The 21,092-nt window shown below is 30.4% G+C and overlaps 1 protein-coding gene across 1 annotated transcript; it reads left to right on the forward strand.

The window, feature by feature from the left end:
• Positions 1-3,061: 3,061 nt before the first annotated feature.
• Positions 3,062-5,984, forward strand: LOC140867805 (putative cyclin-D6-1). Its single transcript, XM_073272866.1, has 4 exons — positions 3,062-3,373; positions 5,115-5,316; positions 5,406-5,536; positions 5,810-5,984. Exons 1-4 carry the CDS (start codon positions 3,065-3,067, stop codon positions 5,972-5,974), a joined length of 807 nt encoding a protein of 268 aa, XP_073128967.1. The 5' UTR covers positions 3,062-3,064; the 3' UTR covers positions 5,975-5,984.
• Positions 5,985-21,092: the final 15,108 nt, after the last annotated feature.

Raw genomic sequence — 21,092 nt, forward strand, 5'->3', positions numbered from 1 at the left:
AAAGTCAGGGAGCAACAAGTGGAGGGACCAGAGTTATTTCAGTAGGCTATTGATTAGGTTGCATTGATCGATAAGATAATCAAGACTGCTCAATACAGACATGCTAGTTATGCAGATACTTAGCAGAGACCTTTACAGTACCAGCCAGGGAAAAAAGTGTTCTTGAAGGTATCGTCTTTCTACAAGATCTTGAGATTTGGACTCAAAGGTAAGTTGTCTCCGAGATTTATTGATCCATTTAAGGTATTAGAAAATATTGGGAATGCGGCTTATCGTTTGGATTTCCAACCATATCTATCTCTTATACATGATGTGTTTCATGTATCTTTCTTAAGACAATACATGGATGATGAGTCTCACATGTTGAAACACTCAGAGATTTAGTTGAATTCCTATTTGTGCTATGTGGAAGGAACAGTTCGTATTCTAGGCCAAAAGGATAAGGTGTTGCGGTAAAAAAAAAAAAAACTTTTCCTCATGTTATGGAAGAGGAAACATAGGAGCTATAAAGTAGTAAGGGCTCGAAGCATCCTAGGTTATTGTGAGTTTCATTATTTTTATTATGGCAGTTATACTTGTATATTTCATAATTTAATAAAATTAATGTTTCTCAGCTGTTGAATTGCATATCCTAGTCCTGATTTTGAGGACGAAATCTCTTAAAAGTGGAGAAATTAGTAACCCTAGTTCCATTTTACGAGATTAAATATCAAAACCTGTTTAAAGTGATAAGACAGGATTAAGAGATATTAATCGTGTAAAATAGGTGTAAAAATCAACTTCGGGATGTCTGAAAATGGTTCGGGAAGTCCGAAGATCCGAGTAGTTCGGATGCAACCAAAGTGGTTTGGAAGTAGGGGTTAAGTTCAGAGCTTCCGAAAAAACAAGTAGATGTGTACCAATTGAGGTGTAAAACGAGGTCTAAAAATGGCGAGATCGGAGATTCTGAAGAAGATTGGTGCTTCCAAAGATGATTCAACTTTTTGAAGTCAAGTTAGGGGCTTCCGAAGTCTGATGTCTAGAAACGTGTAATTGCATGCAGGATCGGAGCTTCCGATCCATGGTTCGGTGCTTCCAAACTTTGCCTATTTTCAATTGACAATTCCCACTCTTCTCTCTCTAATCTTGTGTTTTAGAGTGTTTGTAGTGATATATTCGAATGTCGGGCGATAACGAGGCGTTTCTGGGATCGTAGCAAAAATATGCCTAAAAGTTGGGGTCTTTGACATCAGTGAACCGACGATGGACGTAGATATAGTCAGAAAACCCTAGTAGTTATCATGGGATTATCTATTTTCTTAGTTAAAGTTTTTGGAGCAATATAATAGTTACATGATAATCACTCGATTGTAGGCTTGGACCCTAGAACTTGATTGTACTCAATCTATCTAGTAGATGTATGTATGTACTGATTGAGATATTCAACGAGTATTCATGCTTATATGTTATATTTTATGTGTCATGATACATGTTAAATTGTTTTATACATATGTTTCATGTGCATATCACGTTGAGTCGTGTGTATCTCCTTCGAGATAACCTTTCGAGTAAGGTCGCTCAACCCTACACACTGGATATGTAGTATGATACCGGGAGACGCCTTCACTATGGATACTGACGCCACGGTGATCTAGATGAGTGTGTGAGCTACCCAGTCATATTGAATCTAGATGGTACTATGCACAAATCTGCACCCAGACTGAGCAGGATTGATCTTGTTACCAAGTATACTCAGTCACATCATTTGCACGCACATATAGGTTTGTATACTCATATTTTATTTACTTTGTGCCACTCTCTCATGTCTTTGATTTTATCTTGGAGATCTCATTCGACGGACATGTCTCAGGTTGGAAGAGACAGGTGATTCGAGGAAGGGTTAGGAGTGGTGCCAGCGACGGATCTTGGAAGTTCTTTCTGTTTGTTTCCTTTGGGTTTTGGATACAGTTGATTCGATATGGTTGTATAGTTTATATAGTTTTCTATTATTTTTCTGGTTGTATTCTGTCAGTGCTGCTTGAACTGCAAATTTTATTTGGGTTGTTTACTTGGTTTCTGCAATATTTCTTTGATTACTTTTTTTAAGTTAATTTTATGGCTAAGTAAAATGTAAGTAAGTAATCCGTATAAAATGAAGAAAAATTATTTCTTTTAAAATGAAGATAATAAAGGAAGAGAAATATGTAATATGGAGGTTTAAATTTTTTTGAGTTTAAGGGGTATTTTTGAAATTGTAAAAAATACACCGACATATTAAAAATTAGTTAGTCTAAAGGTTTGCTGACACACATCCGGGGTTTACCGAATGTACATCTTAAGTGTGATGATTATTATTCGGTATTTCTCGGAATTTTGGGGTAGAGGGGGAAGGTACCTAGGTCTTATGTGAGATGCGGTCGACCTGATCCATGTATAATTTGAAAAATAATATTTTTAACATAAAAAAATCACATTTTTTATAGATAAGGTCGACTAAAAGATCCGTATTATAAAATTAATTGTATTATAGCAATTTGAAAGTTGATTTGTTTTGCGGATTTGACCAAGCGGTGAATATTAAGTGTGATATCTTTATAATATGTTACAGATACATAGATAGATGAGGGATATCCTATTAAATTATTAATTCACATTATAACATCTAATATCTAAAATCTAAAATAACTAAAAGAGTAAAGTAATCACAAATAGATTGCAATCAAATTGACTTTTGTTTGCAATCCATAATCAATATTTATTAAATTTCGCACCATGCATTAATTTTTTTTTTAAAAAGAGTAATTCCATAAAGTATTATTTCCTTTCCCAAAAAAATACATCAAATTAAAACAATTGACATATAATAAGATTGTTGGCAGGTTTTTTTATGTGACAAGTATTCTTACATTAACAAAATACTCATATTCCCAAAGGACCTTTATATAGGCAAAGGAGAAGGTCTAAGAGTTGAAGTTGCAGCAAAAAAAAAAAAAGGAACATTAAACTGATCTCAAAAGAATCATCAATGGAGTTAGAATTCGATCTCGAAAACCCATTCCCACCTTCGAATCAAAACCTCCCATCGATGTTATTCGAACTCGAAACGGATCACATGCCTCGCCAATCCTACATCCAAACTTTGCTGCTCGATTCTGCGGATTCACATATGATCTCCGCATGCCGCCGCGAAGCCATTTCTTCTATCCTCCATCTACCACGGAGCGACGAAGACCCTTTCGTTCCGTATCTAGCCATTAATTATATGGACCGGTTCGTCTCGTCTCAGCACCCACAGATTGGGAAGCCATGGATGCTGAAGCTCGCTGCTGTTTCTTGTGTTCTACTAGCATTCAAAATGTTGAGGCCGGAGTGTGTTGTTCCTGTTCATTTCCAGGTAACTAATATTTTACATATATTCTTTATAAATATATATATTATAAAAAAATATGAATATAATTTAATTTTCAATCTCTTTACGAATTTGATCCCTCACACTTGTAGTTGTCGGGCATCTGTTGAAATACGAGCAAATTGAATCAGCATCCACTGTCAAAGTTTTTTTTTTTAAGAAAAAAATCATTTTACAAAATAAATAGTCATTTAAAATCTCGTTTTTAAAATAATTTTTTTTTGACATAACACTCATTACAAATATGTTAATATATAAAAGCACGTGTGAAATCGCCTCACAAGTTAATTTTATGAGAGAAATTTCACATCAGATCTGACACATTAACTAATAAATGTGTATTACTTTTCTTTTTATAAATGGATCGGGAAAACTAATTTCATAAATACATATCAGTAAAATTGTTTCATATTAGACACACTCATAAGATAAATGTTATTCACCATCGATCGAAACACTTTTGTCATGGATGAAGCATGAAAGGGATAATATATAGATTTATGATGTTCAATAGTAGTTGGGAATATAATATGGCATGATTATCTTGTGAGAGTCGTATTTGGGCAAAATTTTAATTTAATTTCTTAAGTTGTTTATGTATCCTCTTAATTTTTAATATTTTATGGTCTTATGACAAAGAAAAAGGGACAAAAAAAAATTATCTTCCCTATTGAGTACCACTGTCGGATCATGATCACCGCGAACCTTGGTCACCTCTTGATTTTGTCCTAATTATGAGATTTAAAAGTACAAAAAAAAATTTAGTTAAATTAATTCAGTTATATATATATATATATAAATTACTTTTATTAACATAAATTAAATATGTCAATATATTAGTAAATTATAAATAGATATTTGATTGAATAAAATAATTAAATATTCTAAGAATATTGCTACTATATTTCATGCAAAATCAATGCTATTTAAATAGAATTGTTGGTTAAAAAACGGTATGTGTGTATGAAAATTTTAGAAGAATCTAACTATTTAAAATTATAAAATCGGACATCACAATCGAAACAAGGACCATACTACTTAAACATGAATTTGAACCTGACAAATAAAAAATGATGAAACGTATTCGAAATATATCGATATTATATAATATTGTATCTAACTTTTAGAGTAACTAGCTATCTCGATCTTTTTAATGAATAGGCAAAAATGATCTTTCTTTTAATTCAATAAAATTTATTTTATTAAATTTTAAAAATAGTTAAATGATTTGTTAATCATAATTAATAATTTAAATGTTTAATTAAGAAATAATCAATAAGCTAAATATTTTTTTTAAAATAATTAAATAGGTTAAATATTCGTTGGTATGAATTATCGTGTGCGGCTTGCTAGTAAACAATAAATATATATATATATATATATATATATATATATATATATATATATATATTTTTGATTAAACCACTAAAACCCAGCAATAGGTTTTAGTGATTTTTTTTTTTTGCACCACTTTTAGTGGTTGCATAGGATAACACAAAAATCCTGCACCTAGTGTGCAAGTTATCAAAATTAAACCACTAAAACCCAGCAATAGGTTTTAGTGATTTTTTTTTTTGCACCACTTTTAGTGGTTGCATAGGATAACACAAAAATCCTGCACCTAGTGTGCAAGTTATTAAAATTATATATATATATATATATATATATATATATATATATATATATAATTTCTTTAATTAATTTTATAATTTTGGTGGGCATGCAGGAGGATGGTGAATATATATTTGATTCATTTACGATCAAAAGAATGGAATTAATAATTCTTGAAGCTCTTCAATGGCGAATGCGTTCCATTAATCCATTTTCTTTTGTGAATTATTACATCTCATTACTCGAATTCGACGAACGACCGTCGATTCAAGCATTGAAACATCGAGCTACCGAGATTATTCTTAAATCTCAACATGGTGAGTAAAATATATATTTTTATAAAACATTTAAATTAATTTAGTTTAATATTTTGGATATATGAAAATTGATACAATTTTATTTTTAGAAATTAAACTGTTGGGATTCAAGGCATCTGTGATTTGTGCCTCTTCCCTTCTGTGCTCTGCTCAAGAATTGTTGCCGTTTCAATTTACCTGTTTCAGAAATGTCATCTCCGGTTGTTCATATGTGAACAAGGTAAACAAATTTTACCCACTTACTTATTATTTTTTTTTTTTCCTTTTTAAATTCAAACATTTTTTAAGAAATTATGTAAAATATAATTTTTGTACATAGATGAGCTTTGATTTTATCACGTGAATTCTGCTATGACATGTCAACATTTTATCGTAAAGCTATTAAAATTTGAATCTTTTACAATTTTACACTGTTTTCATAAGAGTACAAACATGAAACCGATTGTGGTATTAAAGGGTCAGTTATAATAAGATTAATGTGTATATGTTGCAGGAAGAATTATTAAATTGTTACAGTGTGATGCAAGAATTAGCAGCAACAGAGAGCCGTGAATCAATCTCATGCAGTACTACTACGACCACCAATAATCACCGAATGAGTGAAACGACTAAAATATTTGGCGATTGGAGGGCCCAAAAGCGTCTAAAATTAAAGTAGATCAAAAATTTTTGTAAGCGATTTGGATAGAACAAGTGGTTACATATATATTCGTCCATCGGTGGAAATTAAATTTGAGTATGTCACATATATGGGTTTTTTTTATATTTAATTTAAAAAAAAATTAAAATTTCAAAAATAATTTGAAATAGAGAGAGTTGCATACCTCAAAACGTTCTTGCAAACAGCGGACCCTGCAAAAAAAAATGCAGGGTCCGCTATTAAAGAGAGCGGACGCTTTTGCAGCGTCCGCTCATGCTGGCAGCGGACGCTGCCAGCATATACATGGGAACTTGCGTTTGCAAGTCCCCAGGTACACCTTTTTTTTTTTTATATATATTTGTTTTTTAATTAATTAATTATATAACTAATAATATTTTGTAAAATTATATTTAATAATTTAGTAGTATGATCATTTTTTTTTCAAAATTCTAAATTTTGAATTTGATAATCTTTGAAAAATTATTAAAGAAACAAAACATAAAATTTACGGTTAAAAAAATTTTATTGATTAAATAAATTTACGATTTAACTTAATTTTGGTCAGTTGAGTTATATATTTATTTTAATCATTTGGATTTGTGGAGATCCCTCGTTTAAGTGGATAAATCTAGAGTAGTTAATTCAAATCTATTTAAACCGAACTGATGCAAAAATGCTATTACAAAATTTCTCAATGCGAAACAAAATCATATCGAAAATTAGAATTAAAATTTATGGTTAACAAATTCAATTGATTAAATAATTTTTTTTGTGATCAGTTATCAACATATTTTGATAAATTTATTTTAATATAAAATTTATTATTTTGATAAATTTATTTTATATCATATTTTTTAATATAAATTTATTTTTTTATTAAAAATTAAAAATTGGTTAGCGGAGTTATTGACTTATTTTTAATTAAAAAAATAAAATTTTAAATTTATATTAAAAAAATGATATAAAATATATTTATCAAAAAAATAAAATTTATATTAAAATAAATTTATCAAAATATGTTGATAACTGATCACAAAAAAAATTATTTAATCAATTGAATTTGCCGAAACAAAATCATTTCGAATATTGTGAACTCGAACTGACTGGAATATATCCAAATTAATTCTCTATGTCTATTAATAAGAACTTGCAGAGATCCAAACGAATTAAAATAAGTCAATAATTCCGCTAACCAATTTTTTATAAAAAAATAAAATTTATATTAAAAAATATGATATAAAATAAATTTATCAAAATAATAAATTTTATATTAAAATAAATTTATCAAAATATGTTGATAACTGATCACAAAAAAATTTATTTAATCAATTGAATTTGTTAACCATAAATTATAATTCTAATTTTTGAGATGATTTTGTTTCGGATTGAGAAATTTTGTAATAGAATTTTTGCATCAGTTCGGTTTAAATAGATTTGAATTAACTACTCTAGATTTATCAACTTAAACGAGAGATTTCCACAAATCCAAATGATTAAAATAAATATATAACTCAACTGACCAAAATTTAAGTTAAATCGTAAATTTATTTAATCAATTTAATTTTTTTAACCGTAAATTTTATGTTTTGTTTCTTTAATAATTTTTCAGACCGATTATCAAATTCAAAATTTAAAATTTTGAAAAAAAAATGATCATACTACTAAATTATTAAATATAATTTTACAAAATATTATTAATTATATAATTAATTAATTAAAAAAAAATAAAAAAAAAGAAGAAAGGTGTACCTGGGGACTTGCGTTTTTGCAAGTCCCCATGTATATGCTGGCAGCGTCCGCTGCCAGCAATTGCAGCGTCCGCTCTCTTTAATAGCGGACCCTGCATTTTTTTTTGCAGGGTCCGCTGTTTGCAATAACGTTTTGAGGTATTTTTGTAACTCTCCTTATTTCAAATTATTTTTGAAATTTAATTTTTTTTTTAAATTAAATATAAAAAAAACCCCACATATATATATGTGGGGAGAAATTAATGTAGCTGGTTGATGATCTGTAGTGAATATATTATCTTTAATTTATAACAACTAATGCATTCTACAGTTTTTAAGCGAAAAACAATAAATGATCATTTTTCTTTAAAAATTATCAAATTCTTCTTGTAAATTTGTTTTTTTATATTTATATTCATATAATTTAACCAGAATAATCAGGATCCCCTACTGCGGGGAACACCACAATAGGCAGCACACCTATCCATTTCCTTTTTTATTTATTTTTTCTTTTTCGTTTGTTTTTTTTTCTTTCAAGTATTTCTATTGTTTTTAATATTTTAAATCAACGTGTTTCCTTTTTTTTTTAAAACAAAATTGGCTTTTATTATTTTCTAATCTATCCAATTTTATATCTTTTTTTAAAAAAATATATATTTTGTTATATGAGAAACATTTTTACTTTTCATTTTTACTGGTTTTTTTTTTTGCCTCCTATTTTTTTCTCCCTATTTCTGCATGTTCAACTCATCTATTTTTATTTAAAATTTAAGTTTTTTAAAATTTTTAATAGAGGAAGATGTTCGAATATATAAGGTTCGATTTTTTTTTTATCTTTTATTTGTCTGGTTTTCTTCTAATTGTTTGGCTACTAATTTTTATTAATAAAATGTTATGTTAAAAATTACTAGATAAATTTTGATAAATAAATTGTTAAATTGTACTTCTTATTCTAAATATTTGTTCTAATTAGATAATTAAATATTAATTAACTAAATTGTTAATTTAATTTTTTAAAAAAAGACTAAAAAATAAAATGTCATTTCATGATTCTACTATACGATAATTTCAATAATAAATAATTACGTATAGTTGACAATTAATTGTTATTTGGATTGAAACACAATAATATTTTGTTCAATATATTAATAAAATATATTATAATCTTATTTCGTGGAATGTCGAGAATCTCGTCGGGATCATATTTTATTATCGATCTCTCTCCCGATATTAATTGGAACGGAAAAAATCCAAAAAACTCGGGTCGAAAAAATATCGGATTGAGATTTTTTCGAGGCGAGAATGAGATCAGATTCGGGAAGGGTCAGTATTTCAGGAATTTTTGTCAAACTTACAATATTTTTAAAAAGAAATACATTAGATAAATTAGAAATAATAAAAGCCAATTTTTTTTTTTTATAAAAAAATAATAAAACTGTTGATTTAAAATGTTAAAAACAATAGAGATACTTGAAAGAAAAAAAACAAACGAGGGTAACCGTTTTTTTTTTCAAATTTGATGAACGTAAAAATAAAAAGAAATCCATATATTTGTGGTTGTGAGCTACTTCTACCCTCAGATATTTACTTATTTTTCACAAGTTTTGAAAAAAAAAATTCTCAACTCTATCAAACAATTAAATAATCGAAATCTATGTAAAAATAATCATCATTTCTCAAGTGATGTATACACAATCCAAGAAAAACGAACGGCCATTTTAGTTGAGAGCAATAGAATGAAAATAGAGAGAATGTAGCTTGATGGATATTTTTATGATTTCAATCTTCATTGGATGTAGCTTGATGGATATTTTTGTGAGCCTGAGAACAATGTGCTGAAATTTCATTAGAAACCAAGATTTTTCGATATGTATTTCCACTACAGTTTGTGAAGTATTCTACTTTCATATCAATGCACTATATTCGACGAGTTCACTTTTTCTCGGATAGACATCCTGAGATTATCAAGGTAGCTGCACGACTATTCATGGGGAGTCATCATGCTTATTGTTTGTAAAATTTAGTAGATAATTTTGTGAAGCTAATAATCCTAAATTATTTATTATTCTCTAATTTTATTAAAATTTCCATACACGATTTTATCTTTTTAAGCTTAATGTAAATTATTTTGTTTTTATTTAGGTGTTGAGAAGTTACCGTCGACATAACAAAAAATATTGGGCTTCCATAATCAAGAACGCAATGTATGCTCCATTTTTACACTTGCGACTTATGCTCCAGCTTTACACTTGCACAAGAGAAAGCGGTTATGGAATTTGCCTCGAGCACGGACCTTCGAGGAGATATTCTTGTTCCAGTGGAAGCATTGTTGGTTTACGCTTGATTTGATGATTCTGTGGAACACACTATTGTTTTATATTAATTTGAGTTCTGGTTGTAGTGTACTCTTATGTATTGAGTTCTCTTGTTTTGTCGTATCGTGTGAAGTTGGTTCGTAAGTCATAGTTTATTTAGAAGTTGTTTGGTCGGAACTTGCTTTTGTGTTTAAAGATGATTATAGACACTTGAATGATGAGTACTTTCAGTGATTAATTTATGAAATATGTTCTTTGTTTAATTTAGTTTTTATTTAAATTTCAATGTTTGATTTATGATTTAAGGCGCAATCAATGTTTGATTTATGATTAAGACACATTTTCTATGTAGTGATCAGGGCAGGTCATAATGATGTTACTTTTAGTTTTATTGTGAGGGTAAAATATAATTTTATGATCATAAATCAGATTGTCATTTTGTATTAAATGTACGTACCATGAGTACTACATATTAATACTTGTGCGACTGATCTTTGTCTTTATATCCTAGAACTTTACACGTTACAACATAAATACAAATCGACATATTCAAAATACTCGATTAAATTCGAGAATTTGAATCATACATTACCAAAAAAGTGAGTTTCTTACTGCCTCAAATGAACGAGTCATAAAAGTGTGTCATATTACCTAAAAATTGAGTATTTCATTCTCAATTGTCTATTTGTTTATTCCACAAAATTTTGGGATTATTTCAAATATATTTGTAGTTATCCCAAATCAGGGACAATGCATACGTCTCATATATTAGACAAAGTTTGTGCATTTGCAAAGAATGAATATCTTACATTTCAGACTGTCTGTCTTCTTATCCCGCAAATATCTGAGATTGTTCCAAATATATTTGAAATTATCCCGAATCAAGGCAATTGAAACTAATCTAATATCGCTTGGAAAGGTCGATCATAGTGGCCCAAAAATTTATCCTGAGAAGTAGAATGTTATGTGCGCAATTGAGACACATTTGTACTCTTCTAGCTCATGTGTTGTGCCAGATCCCATTATCACAAATGTTCTTTTAATATTGGAGTTCAAATACACGTGTCGTATTGCAAATTGAGGTAATCGATGTTAAAATATCACACTCAATAGTTTTTTTAAGTTTAGAATTACATTTAATTATGCAAAGAATGAGTCACTTATATCCAATTGATTGTATATTTGAGTCGCAAATATCCAAGATTGTTCTAAATTAATATGGATATAAGTGACTCATTCTTTGCATAATTAAATGTAATTCTAAACTTAAAAAACTATTGAGTGTATATCCAAGATTGTTCTAAATTAATATGGAATGATTCCTAATCTTAGAAAATTCGAAACTAATTTGTTTTCACTAAATGTTAGTTGCCCAAAATTTTATGTGATTACAATAATCTCATAAAATAATATCATGATTGTTCTACATATTTAATACAAATTAGTTAATTAAACGCGCAAAAGAATAAAGATTACACCTAAAGCATGCTTTAACTATTTCTTGTTTTGAACGGATATGCGCCTCAAGTCTCCAAACCCTCAAGCCTTCTCCGATGTTCTCTCAAAATCGAACATAGGATTATTTGTGCGTGATCAAACCTTTTTGTCAGCGTATACCCTAACCAAAATGGAACCAAAAAGCGAGTGGATGAGATGAAGTGTACCAACAGAGCTTAATAATGAGACGTAGGTGGTAGTCAAAGTCCTTGATTGGTCAATTCCTACAAAGAGAGTGTGATTCTCATGACCTAAAATGTTTGTCCTACAATCAAAACACATTGTTCTCGATTGAAAAATATTTATCTCATCCCTGTGTACTAGTTGTGCTCGATCTCGCAGTCTCATGTTTAGAAAGATGAGTAGGAATTACCCCTATTGTATACATTGGGTGGTAATGGACATCCACAAATGGTGATCTCATTTGATCATGATCACTGTCTTCCTACTACACCTTAGACAAGAGTGGGGCAAGATACATTAGTAGACAAACACTTGGATGATGGTTCTACCAATCTCTAGGGATTGAAAAACTTCTCTCCACTTGAGTCATGCAATGTATTATAGGATATTGGTGCATGTTAACCTGAGAATGTCTTATTGTTCCGAAAATCAAAAATATTATTCTACATAAGTCTGAGATTGTTCCTAATACATGCTATTTTGATCTAAAGCTAATTTCACTAGGAGAATGTGATCCTCATGGCCCAAAATGTTTGTTCTACAATCAGAACACATTGTTCTCGATTGAATAATATTTATCCTATCTCTGCATACTAGTTGTGTTTGATCTCGCACTAACATGTTCTGAAAGATGAGTGGAATTAGAGTGAATGATAGTCCTCAAAGATGAGAAAACATCGTATTAAACAAGTTACGAATTTGAATTTTGAAAATATACCCCTATTGTATACATTGGGTGACAATGAACATCCACAAATGGTGCTCTCATTGGGTCATGATCAATATCTTCCTCCTACACCTTAGACAAGAGTGGGACAAGACACATTACTAGACAAACACTTGAGTGATGGTTTTATCAATCTCTAAAGATTGAAAACTTCTCTCCACTTGTGTCATGCAATGTATTATAGGATATTGGTGCATGTTAACATGGGCATGTATTCTTGTTCCGCAAATCAAAAATATTATTCTGCATAAGACTGAGATTATTCCGAATACATGAAATTTTGATCCAAAGCTACTTTCACTAGGAGAGTGTGATCCTCATGGCCCACAATATTTGTCCTAAAATTGGAAGACATTGTTCTTGATTAAATAATATTTATCCCATCTATGCGTACTAGTTGTGCTCGATCTCGCACTCACATGTTCTGAAAGATTAGTTGAATTAGAGTAAATGATATTCCTCAAAGATGAGAAAACATCATATTAAACAAGTTACGAGTTTGAATCTTGGAAAATATACCCTTATTGTATACATTGGGTGCCAATGGACATCCACAAATGGTTCTCTCATTGGGTCATGATCAATGTCTTCCTCCTACACCTTAGATAGGAGTGGGGCAAAAACACATTACTAGACAAACACTTGGGTGATAGCTCTACCAATCTCTAGGGATTGAAAACTCTTCTCCACTTGTGTTATGCAGTGTATTATAAGATATTTGTGCATGTTAACATGGACATATCATCTTGTTCCACAAATAAAAAATATTATTCTGAATAAGTCTGAGATTGTTTCTAATACATGACATTTTGATCCAAAGCCACTTTTACTAGGAGAGTGTGATTCTCATGGCCCACAATGTTTGTCCTACAATCGGAACAAATTGTACGTTCTCGATTCAATTATATTTATCTCATCTCTCCGTACTAGTTGTGCTCGATCTCACACTCAAATGTTCTGAAAGATTAGTGGAATTAGAGTAAATGATAGTCCTCAAAGATGAGAAAGCATCATATTAAACAAGTTACGAGTTTGGGTTTTGGAAAATATAACAATATTGTATGCATTGGGTGGTAATGGACATCCACAAATGTTGCTCTCATTGGGTCATGATCAATGTCTTCCTCGTACACCTTAGACAAGAGTGGGGCAACACACATTACTAAACAAACACTTGACTGATGGTTCTACCAATCTCTAGGGATTTAAAACTCCTTTCCATTTGTGTAATGCAGTGTATTATAGGATATTGGTGTATGTTAACATGGACATGCCTTTTTTTTCTGCAAATCAAAAAGATTATTCTCCATAATTCTGATATTGTTTCTAATACATGACATTTTGATCCAAAGCCAAAATGTAGATGATGAATATATTTTCCATTGTTCAATGAGATCACATGTGATGATATCATTCATTGACTAATAGATGTACTTCAAAACTTTTATATTCATTGAATATGATATTTAGACATCAATAAACAAAAAAAAAAAACAACACTTATATTTGAACTTCATTATTATAAGAACATGTGTGCTCTTGGGGTCTGACACAACATATGAGCAAAAAGAGTATAAATGTGGCTTAGTTGCACATATAATGTTCTATTTTTAGGCATAAAATTTTGGGTTACTAAGGTAGTCGTTGCCAAGTGAAAGTAAATTAGGTTCGAATTTTTATCGATTTGGCTAATCAATGCATAAATATTGAAGTTCATATATTAGCGGTGTCTTACAAATTTATCTAGTCAATGCATAAATATTGTTTGAATTTAAAAATACATCTAATCACGTAATTGTAAATATTGAGCAATGAATAATATTGTTACACATGATCTCATTGAATAATGAAAAAGATGTATTCTCTTATATATTTTCCAAAATAGTACACATGACATAAGATGACCAACACTCAAGTAATTGGATGATGATTCCAAGATTGTTCCAAATTAATTTGGATTTATTCCAAATTCAGAAGAATTCGAACCTAATTTATTTTAGTTGGTTTACATGTTCATCTTAGTAAAATTACTCGAATATATATTTATATATTCCATCATAAAATTTATATATATATATATATATATATATATATATTCGATCATAAAATTTTTTACTTGGTTGACATATTCAATCTTAGTAAAACAATTTATCAACCTAGAAAGACGAAGAAATATGCTAAATTATACAAATTATATACTATTATCTTTAATTTTTGTACTAAAAATACAGAACACATATACAAATTGATTTGACTGAAGTTTAAATAACAGATTGAATAACCTTGAGTTTACAACATGTCTTCCTACTAATTAATTATTGGCATACTTACATCATCTCCAAAAGCATAACCATATAATAAAAAAAACTCAAAATTATTTTCCTGCGATCCATGTTCAACAGATAATATAGTCATTTATTCATATAACATACTCGAAGCAACACAAGTTCGATTAGTGTCCATCTTCAATGTCTTTTTATTTGTCATCATTTCTTCTGTGTCACGGGCTACTCCAATGAACTCACAAAATTCATTAACAAGCATATTAAAAAAAAAAAAATTCAAGAACCAAAATAAAGTTTAAGAAAAATTGGATTTATCATAATCACTTAATCATTTCAAATGAATAATTATTTCAATGTAGCAACCAACAATATAAACAGAAATCATATAACAACTTCAAGAACAAAAACATAAAAATAGAGATAAACACAAGAAAATAAATAACTAAAAAATAATTTATGAACCTTAAAATACAATTGAAGGATTTAGAGTAAAAAATTCATTGTGACAACCAAATAAATAAATGAGTAAGTTTTTATCAAATTAAATAACAAAACACTCGCAGTTGTTGATAACGAAATCAAAGTCAAGCATTTAAAACAAAATTTACGAACTTCTGCATAATCATTCAACAATTTCGAACAATTAATCAAAAGAAACAAATAAATAATTTAAACAAGAAAGAGACCACAATCAACACTAGAACACTACAAATTTGGGACAAAGGGACAAAATCGAGAATTACAAAAAAAAAAAAAAACCAAAAATCAACACCAAAATACAAAAACCTTCAAATACTTGCGAAAAAAATGATATTTAATCGATTTCCAAGATGAAAACATATTTTGAAAAAAAAACCTTCAAATTTTTTCTGGGTTTCATATCCGTCTTCACCTATGACCATCTATAGATTCCATTTCAACCCAATCAATAAAAAGCATAACATTCAATACAATAAGACTAAAAAAAATGAAGATCGGGGCTTTATACATAACACATTCCACAACAACAAAAATAATAACAAGATCACACTTTTAGGCAGCTGATTTGAATATTACAAGGAATATCCACATAATATTTATAATCCAGTACTAAACTATGAAAATTGATAATAAAATCATTATAATCGAGAACAATTACAAATTTTAGATAATCAATACACAATTGGTTGAGATGAATCACATACCCACTTATATGTAAAACCTAAAAGATGTCCATCAAATTTGTATAATTCACGCGATGTACGTAACTTCAACATAACCACAATACAACATACAAAATACTCAAAAAATCACTCAATTAAAAAAGAAAAAAAAACCCAATCATCCAGATGAAATTGCATCTAAAAATTTCTTAATTTTTCAAAAAAAAAAAAATCTACCTTAAACGTGTTGTTTCGATGGTGGTTCTTTGAAAAGATTTTCAAAATCTAACAATTCTTTGCTTTAAACTCATTTCGCCTCAGTTTGTTGCACAAAAAATCAACACAAATATATTGATCGTCTTTGATTTAGCCGTCAATGAAGGATTCAAGTAGAAGACAAATTGAGGAAACGTTGGATTGGAAAGAGAAAAGAGGAGATATTAAATAAATATTTATTGGTCAATGGGTATTAGTGGGTTTTCATATTATTTGAGGGTAATTTCATAATTTCACCTCAATTGGGGAGTCCAAACAAATGGCAGGCTTGTGTCAGGGAGCTGAAAGAAAGAAACTCTGAATCAGAGACTGACAAACAACTTCACTTTTCTAATTAACATTTAAAGGCAATTTCTCCTATATTTAACTAAATAAATGTGTTTATGAATTGTTATCTTATATATAGATACTAGATAGCACTTAAATAAGTGATTTATTAAGTTCTATTTTATTGGGGTTGGAGCATAAAATTTAAATATATACATTATCTTGTGTGGAGACTTATTTTCTTATTTACTAATTTATGATGTGCTAGATTAGGAATAAGGAAATATATTTATAACTCTTCCAGTTATAAATATGGATTGAGGTCCCTATTATATATGTAACTCTGAATTTTTTACTTTCTATCATTATAAAATTCTTAGAAGAGTGACCGTAAAAAAAAAATTTATTAGAAGAGTGAATATTGACCTGCAAGATTAAATCAGAAAATCTTTCAGTTTTGAATTTCCATTTTAATTTTTTAATTTAAAATTTTAATAAAAATTAAGGTGAAATTCGTAATTTGAATCCTAAGGGTATTGTGTGATTCAAAGGCAAAGATTTTATGCCAATTTCAAGCCGATCTTTGGACGTTCGGTGGTCGATGATGGTGCAGCAGTGGTCCCTTCCCTATGTGCTGTCATCTTCTAGTAGAGATTGGTCGAAGTTCGGTGGCGGCGGTGGCTGGATAATGCTTAGCTTTTATGTCCTTTTGATTTTATGTTTTTTTTAATAATCAATAAAAAAATTTCAGAATTTTTTTGTTAGAAGAAGAAAGTGGCAAATCTAGGATCCAAATTTAATTTTAAATCACGGAGAATTCTCCTAATTTATTTAACAGTTTATTTCTAGAACAATTTAACATATTCAAATATTGACGGATTAATTTTCATATTCTAATCAAATTCAAATGCATTAGGAATTATGAGAATTCAGTTTTTACCTAAAGTCGCATATTGAAACCGAATACTATTTCTAGTCGGTTTTACCATATGTCAATTATTGGAGTGATCAAAATCAATTCCTCCTTTGTCGACTCAGTATCAATTAACAAGCAAGCAAACAATTCATCAAATTATTCACAAGAACAAAATATAAATCCAACTATCAATAATTTGAAAAAAAAAAATCTAAAAATCTCAAATCAAAATCCACATGTTCGACATAAAATTGTTCGACTCAATCTCGCCATTTTGGTTGAAGAAAAACTAATCAATGATTAAAAACAATAATTAAACAAAAATTAAGAAAGAAGAACAGAAGAAAGAAAAAAGAAATCTTCTCTCCCAAGCCTGTAGCCGCCCCTCTCTGTTGTGCACGTTATCTCCCCTTATTCTGATGGTAAAATACCTATTTATACGTCCCAAAAATTTAAAAGATTGAGTCCTACTCGGCCAAAAATTTTTTCAAAAATAAAACTCCGTACGCATTTCTTGCTCGAGCGCATAAAAGTGCGCTCGAGCGAGACATCTTTTGTCTCGTCAATTTCCCTGTCCGCAATTCTCGCTCGAGCGGCAATATCACGCGCTCGAGCAAGACACGATCTGCTATGATTTTTCTCTCACATCAACCTAGCGCAGCTGCTCAACTTTCTTGCGCAATAGCGCTACTCATCAGCGCAATAGCTCTTTTCCCTTGCGCAATAGCGCTACTATGTAGCGCTTCTTTTCTCCTCCTAGAGCTGTTGGATAGGGCTGTTGTACTGTAGCTCTACTCCTTTTCTCTTTAGCGCTTCAATCTCTTCTTCTTTCTTTTCTTTTCTCTTCTCCTTTCTTGCCCTCAAAACTCTTTTAATTTCCATTTTTCCTACAAATAAAACCCGGATAATGAAATGCACATGAATGCAATAAAACACATAAAAACACACAAAATAATATGAATGCACACAAAATAGACATAAAAATATCACTAAATAATACATAGAAAATGCACTTATCAACACCCCCATACTTAAATCTTGCTCGCCCTCGAGCAAGACATATGACAAACAAACACAAAACAAAATTAGGAACGATTGATGGCAGGTAACAGCCTCCGAGAAGTTCTATGCCAATTTAAAAACACGAATTCTCTCAACCTTTCATAATACACCTTTGGTTTAGCGTGAACGTGTGTGTGTGCGATGACATTCCAGTTACATGCAACTTAGACAGAATCAGTTTCAAGATTGTTTTGCAACCTATGACATATCAGTGCAAGTTTCACTCTCAAGTGTCCATTTCTTCCAATGATCTCTTAACAAAACACACCTCCCTTTAGATAATTAATTACACACCTCCGGATTTTACACCCTGTTTTGCTTTAGCCCCAATAATTACCCGCAAACTTAGCTATAACTTTGATAAGATTAGAATTTCAATCCCCTCGCCTATAGCCCGGATGAAGCATTAACCCCATTGAATCCACAGACTTAGCCTTGGACGTGGTAATTAGGATTTCAATTCGTTTGTCCAAGACCCGGATGGAGTTGAGTTTTTGAAAACTATTTTTTTTTCAAAAATTTTGGTGCGCCTAAGATCATAAGTGCAAAGTTAGAGACTAATCAAAATTCAAAGAACAAAGTTAAGATCCACAAAATACCTATTATCGTGCAATGATCAAACATACATAAAATTCATCAAATCTTTCGCTACAATTTACTGGTCTAACATGAGTGCTAAATTTATTCACGGGTCAACTTACAGTTTCTCATGTCAAGTCAAAAGCAAAAACAAAAAAAATTTCCACAAAAATCATAACTTCATATCATCATTGGCTCTCATTCATCATCCTACTCAACACATATGCAAACAACAACAAAACTGACAGGAACTATATGCAAACAACTAAAACATGACAGATGCAACACACATGCAAAAAACAACAAAACTGACACGAACTATATGCAAACGACTAAAACATGACAGATGCAACACAAACATGACAAACACTGAAATAAACCAGTCTGCCCCCATAATTATCCAAAGCATTGCCCTCAATGCTTCAGAACAATGAACAAAATGCAAAACGAACAAATGCAAAGACAAAAATGAACACAATGAAAATAAAACAACACTCCCATGGTCTATGATTCCCCATCCTCCTCCTCTGGCTGTAGAACACGAACATCAACTTCTTTTGGTGGGGAAACATACTGCACATATAAAGGCCGTCGTATGGCGGTGGAGCAAAAGATAATAAAAATAAAAAAACATTAAAAATAAAAGAAATAAAACACTCGGTTGCCTCCCAGTCAGCGCTAAATTTATATTCTATCGCCCGACTATGAAGAAGAAACCATCAAAGAGCGGCTGCAGTACATAGTAGGAATCATACGACTCTGCATATGGGTCTCCCTACGCCCTCAAGCTTGGCGTGATATTGACATGGGAAGATCGTCGGTCCAACAATACTCTTCAAGAACTGATTATTTTGGAAGGAGACTCCGAATCTAGGCTGAAGCTCATCAAGGACAAGAAAGAATCTGCTAATGGTGTACATGTAAAGACCATTGACGAGGTCAAATCTTTCTCCTTGAATATTTCTTCTTCCTCCACTGTCACTTATGGCTCTTCTTCGCATGAAAATTCCTAAAATAAAATTTCTTCTTGATCTGGCTCAATTACGTCATTCTCTTGAGAGATCTCAGAAACTGGTTCTATAAGAAGCGCAATCTGTTCATCCAAAAGACTCAAAGAGTTGATGCGGCTTTCTAAGAATTAATTTATCTCTGCCTGCCTTTTCAAAATATTCTCCAACTGATCCACATGATCCTCCAAATGCCCGATACACTCTTCTTGATGCTCAGATGGTTGGTTTTCAAAATTTTTAGATGTGAACTCTGGAGGATATTCATGACTCTAACCCTGCAGTGAAGGATCACAATGCCAATGGTAATCAAAATCTGCAATATCATTTAACAAGTTCATCGCACTGTCATAATCTCTGCTGAACAAGTGACTGCCAGTGGCCAAAGCTTCATAATCTACCCAACTTCTTGTTGGCTCATCCAAACCACCATAAAAAATCTGAACTAGAGTGTAGTTTGAAAACTCATGGCATCGAAATCTGTTAGCCAAATCATTGAATCTCTCCAAGCAGCATAGAATGCCTCCGAGTATTGCTGGCCAAACCTTGTGAACACCTGTTGATGTTCCATCTCCAAGTACCTCACAAGCAAAAGAAAAAAAATTAAAATTAAAATTAAAATTAAGCAAACAAATGAAAAGAGAAAAAAAAAAAAAGAAGTCTAGTCTCAAGAAAATAATCTATTCTAATATTAATTAAACAGTCCCCGACAACGGAACCAAAAACTTGACCGCTAAATACGGTATCAACTAGAAAGTGCACTAGGTCAAGTAATAGTAAGTGGACAGAGAGTCCAAGTATCAATCCCACAGAGACTATAGTCAATTCTCAAGACTGAATTATTTTACTTAATGTAGACAAAATCATAAAGAGAGAATTGACTTAAATAAAATAAAAATTTAAAATAAAAATGGCTTAAGAAATAATAATTAAAATAACTGAAAGGAAAATTTAATTAAAACGAGACAACCAAGACACGCGAAGGTACCAAACAAAGTATGCAAAAAATTGGCAAATCTAGGATCCAGATTTAATCTTAAATCACAGCGAATTCTCCTAATTTATTTAACAGTCTATTTATAGAACAGTTAAACCTATTCAAATATTGACGGATTAATTCTCATAATTCTAATCAAATTCAAATGCATCAGAA

Source organism: Henckelia pumila, chromosome 4 (assembly GCF_033568475.1).
Source record: "Henckelia pumila isolate YLH828 chromosome 4, ASM3356847v2, whole genome shotgun sequence".
Classification (NCBI taxonomy): domain Eukaryota; kingdom Viridiplantae; phylum Streptophyta; class Magnoliopsida; order Lamiales; family Gesneriaceae; genus Henckelia; species Henckelia pumila.

Excerpts from the sequence above, each read along its gene's own strand:
- LOC140867805 (XM_073272866.1), top strand. The coding sequence starts at position 3,065 with ATGTTATTCGAACTCGAAACGGATCACATGCCTCGCCAATCCTACATC. Across the intron at positions 5,317-5,405 it reads TATTCTTAAATCTCAACATG|AAATTAAACTGTTGGGATTC; the intron begins GTGAGTAAAATA and ends TTTTATTTTTAG. Across the intron at positions 5,537-5,809 it reads GTTGTTCATATGTGAACAAG|GAAGAATTATTAAATTGTTA; the intron begins GTAAACAAATTT and ends TATATGTTGCAG.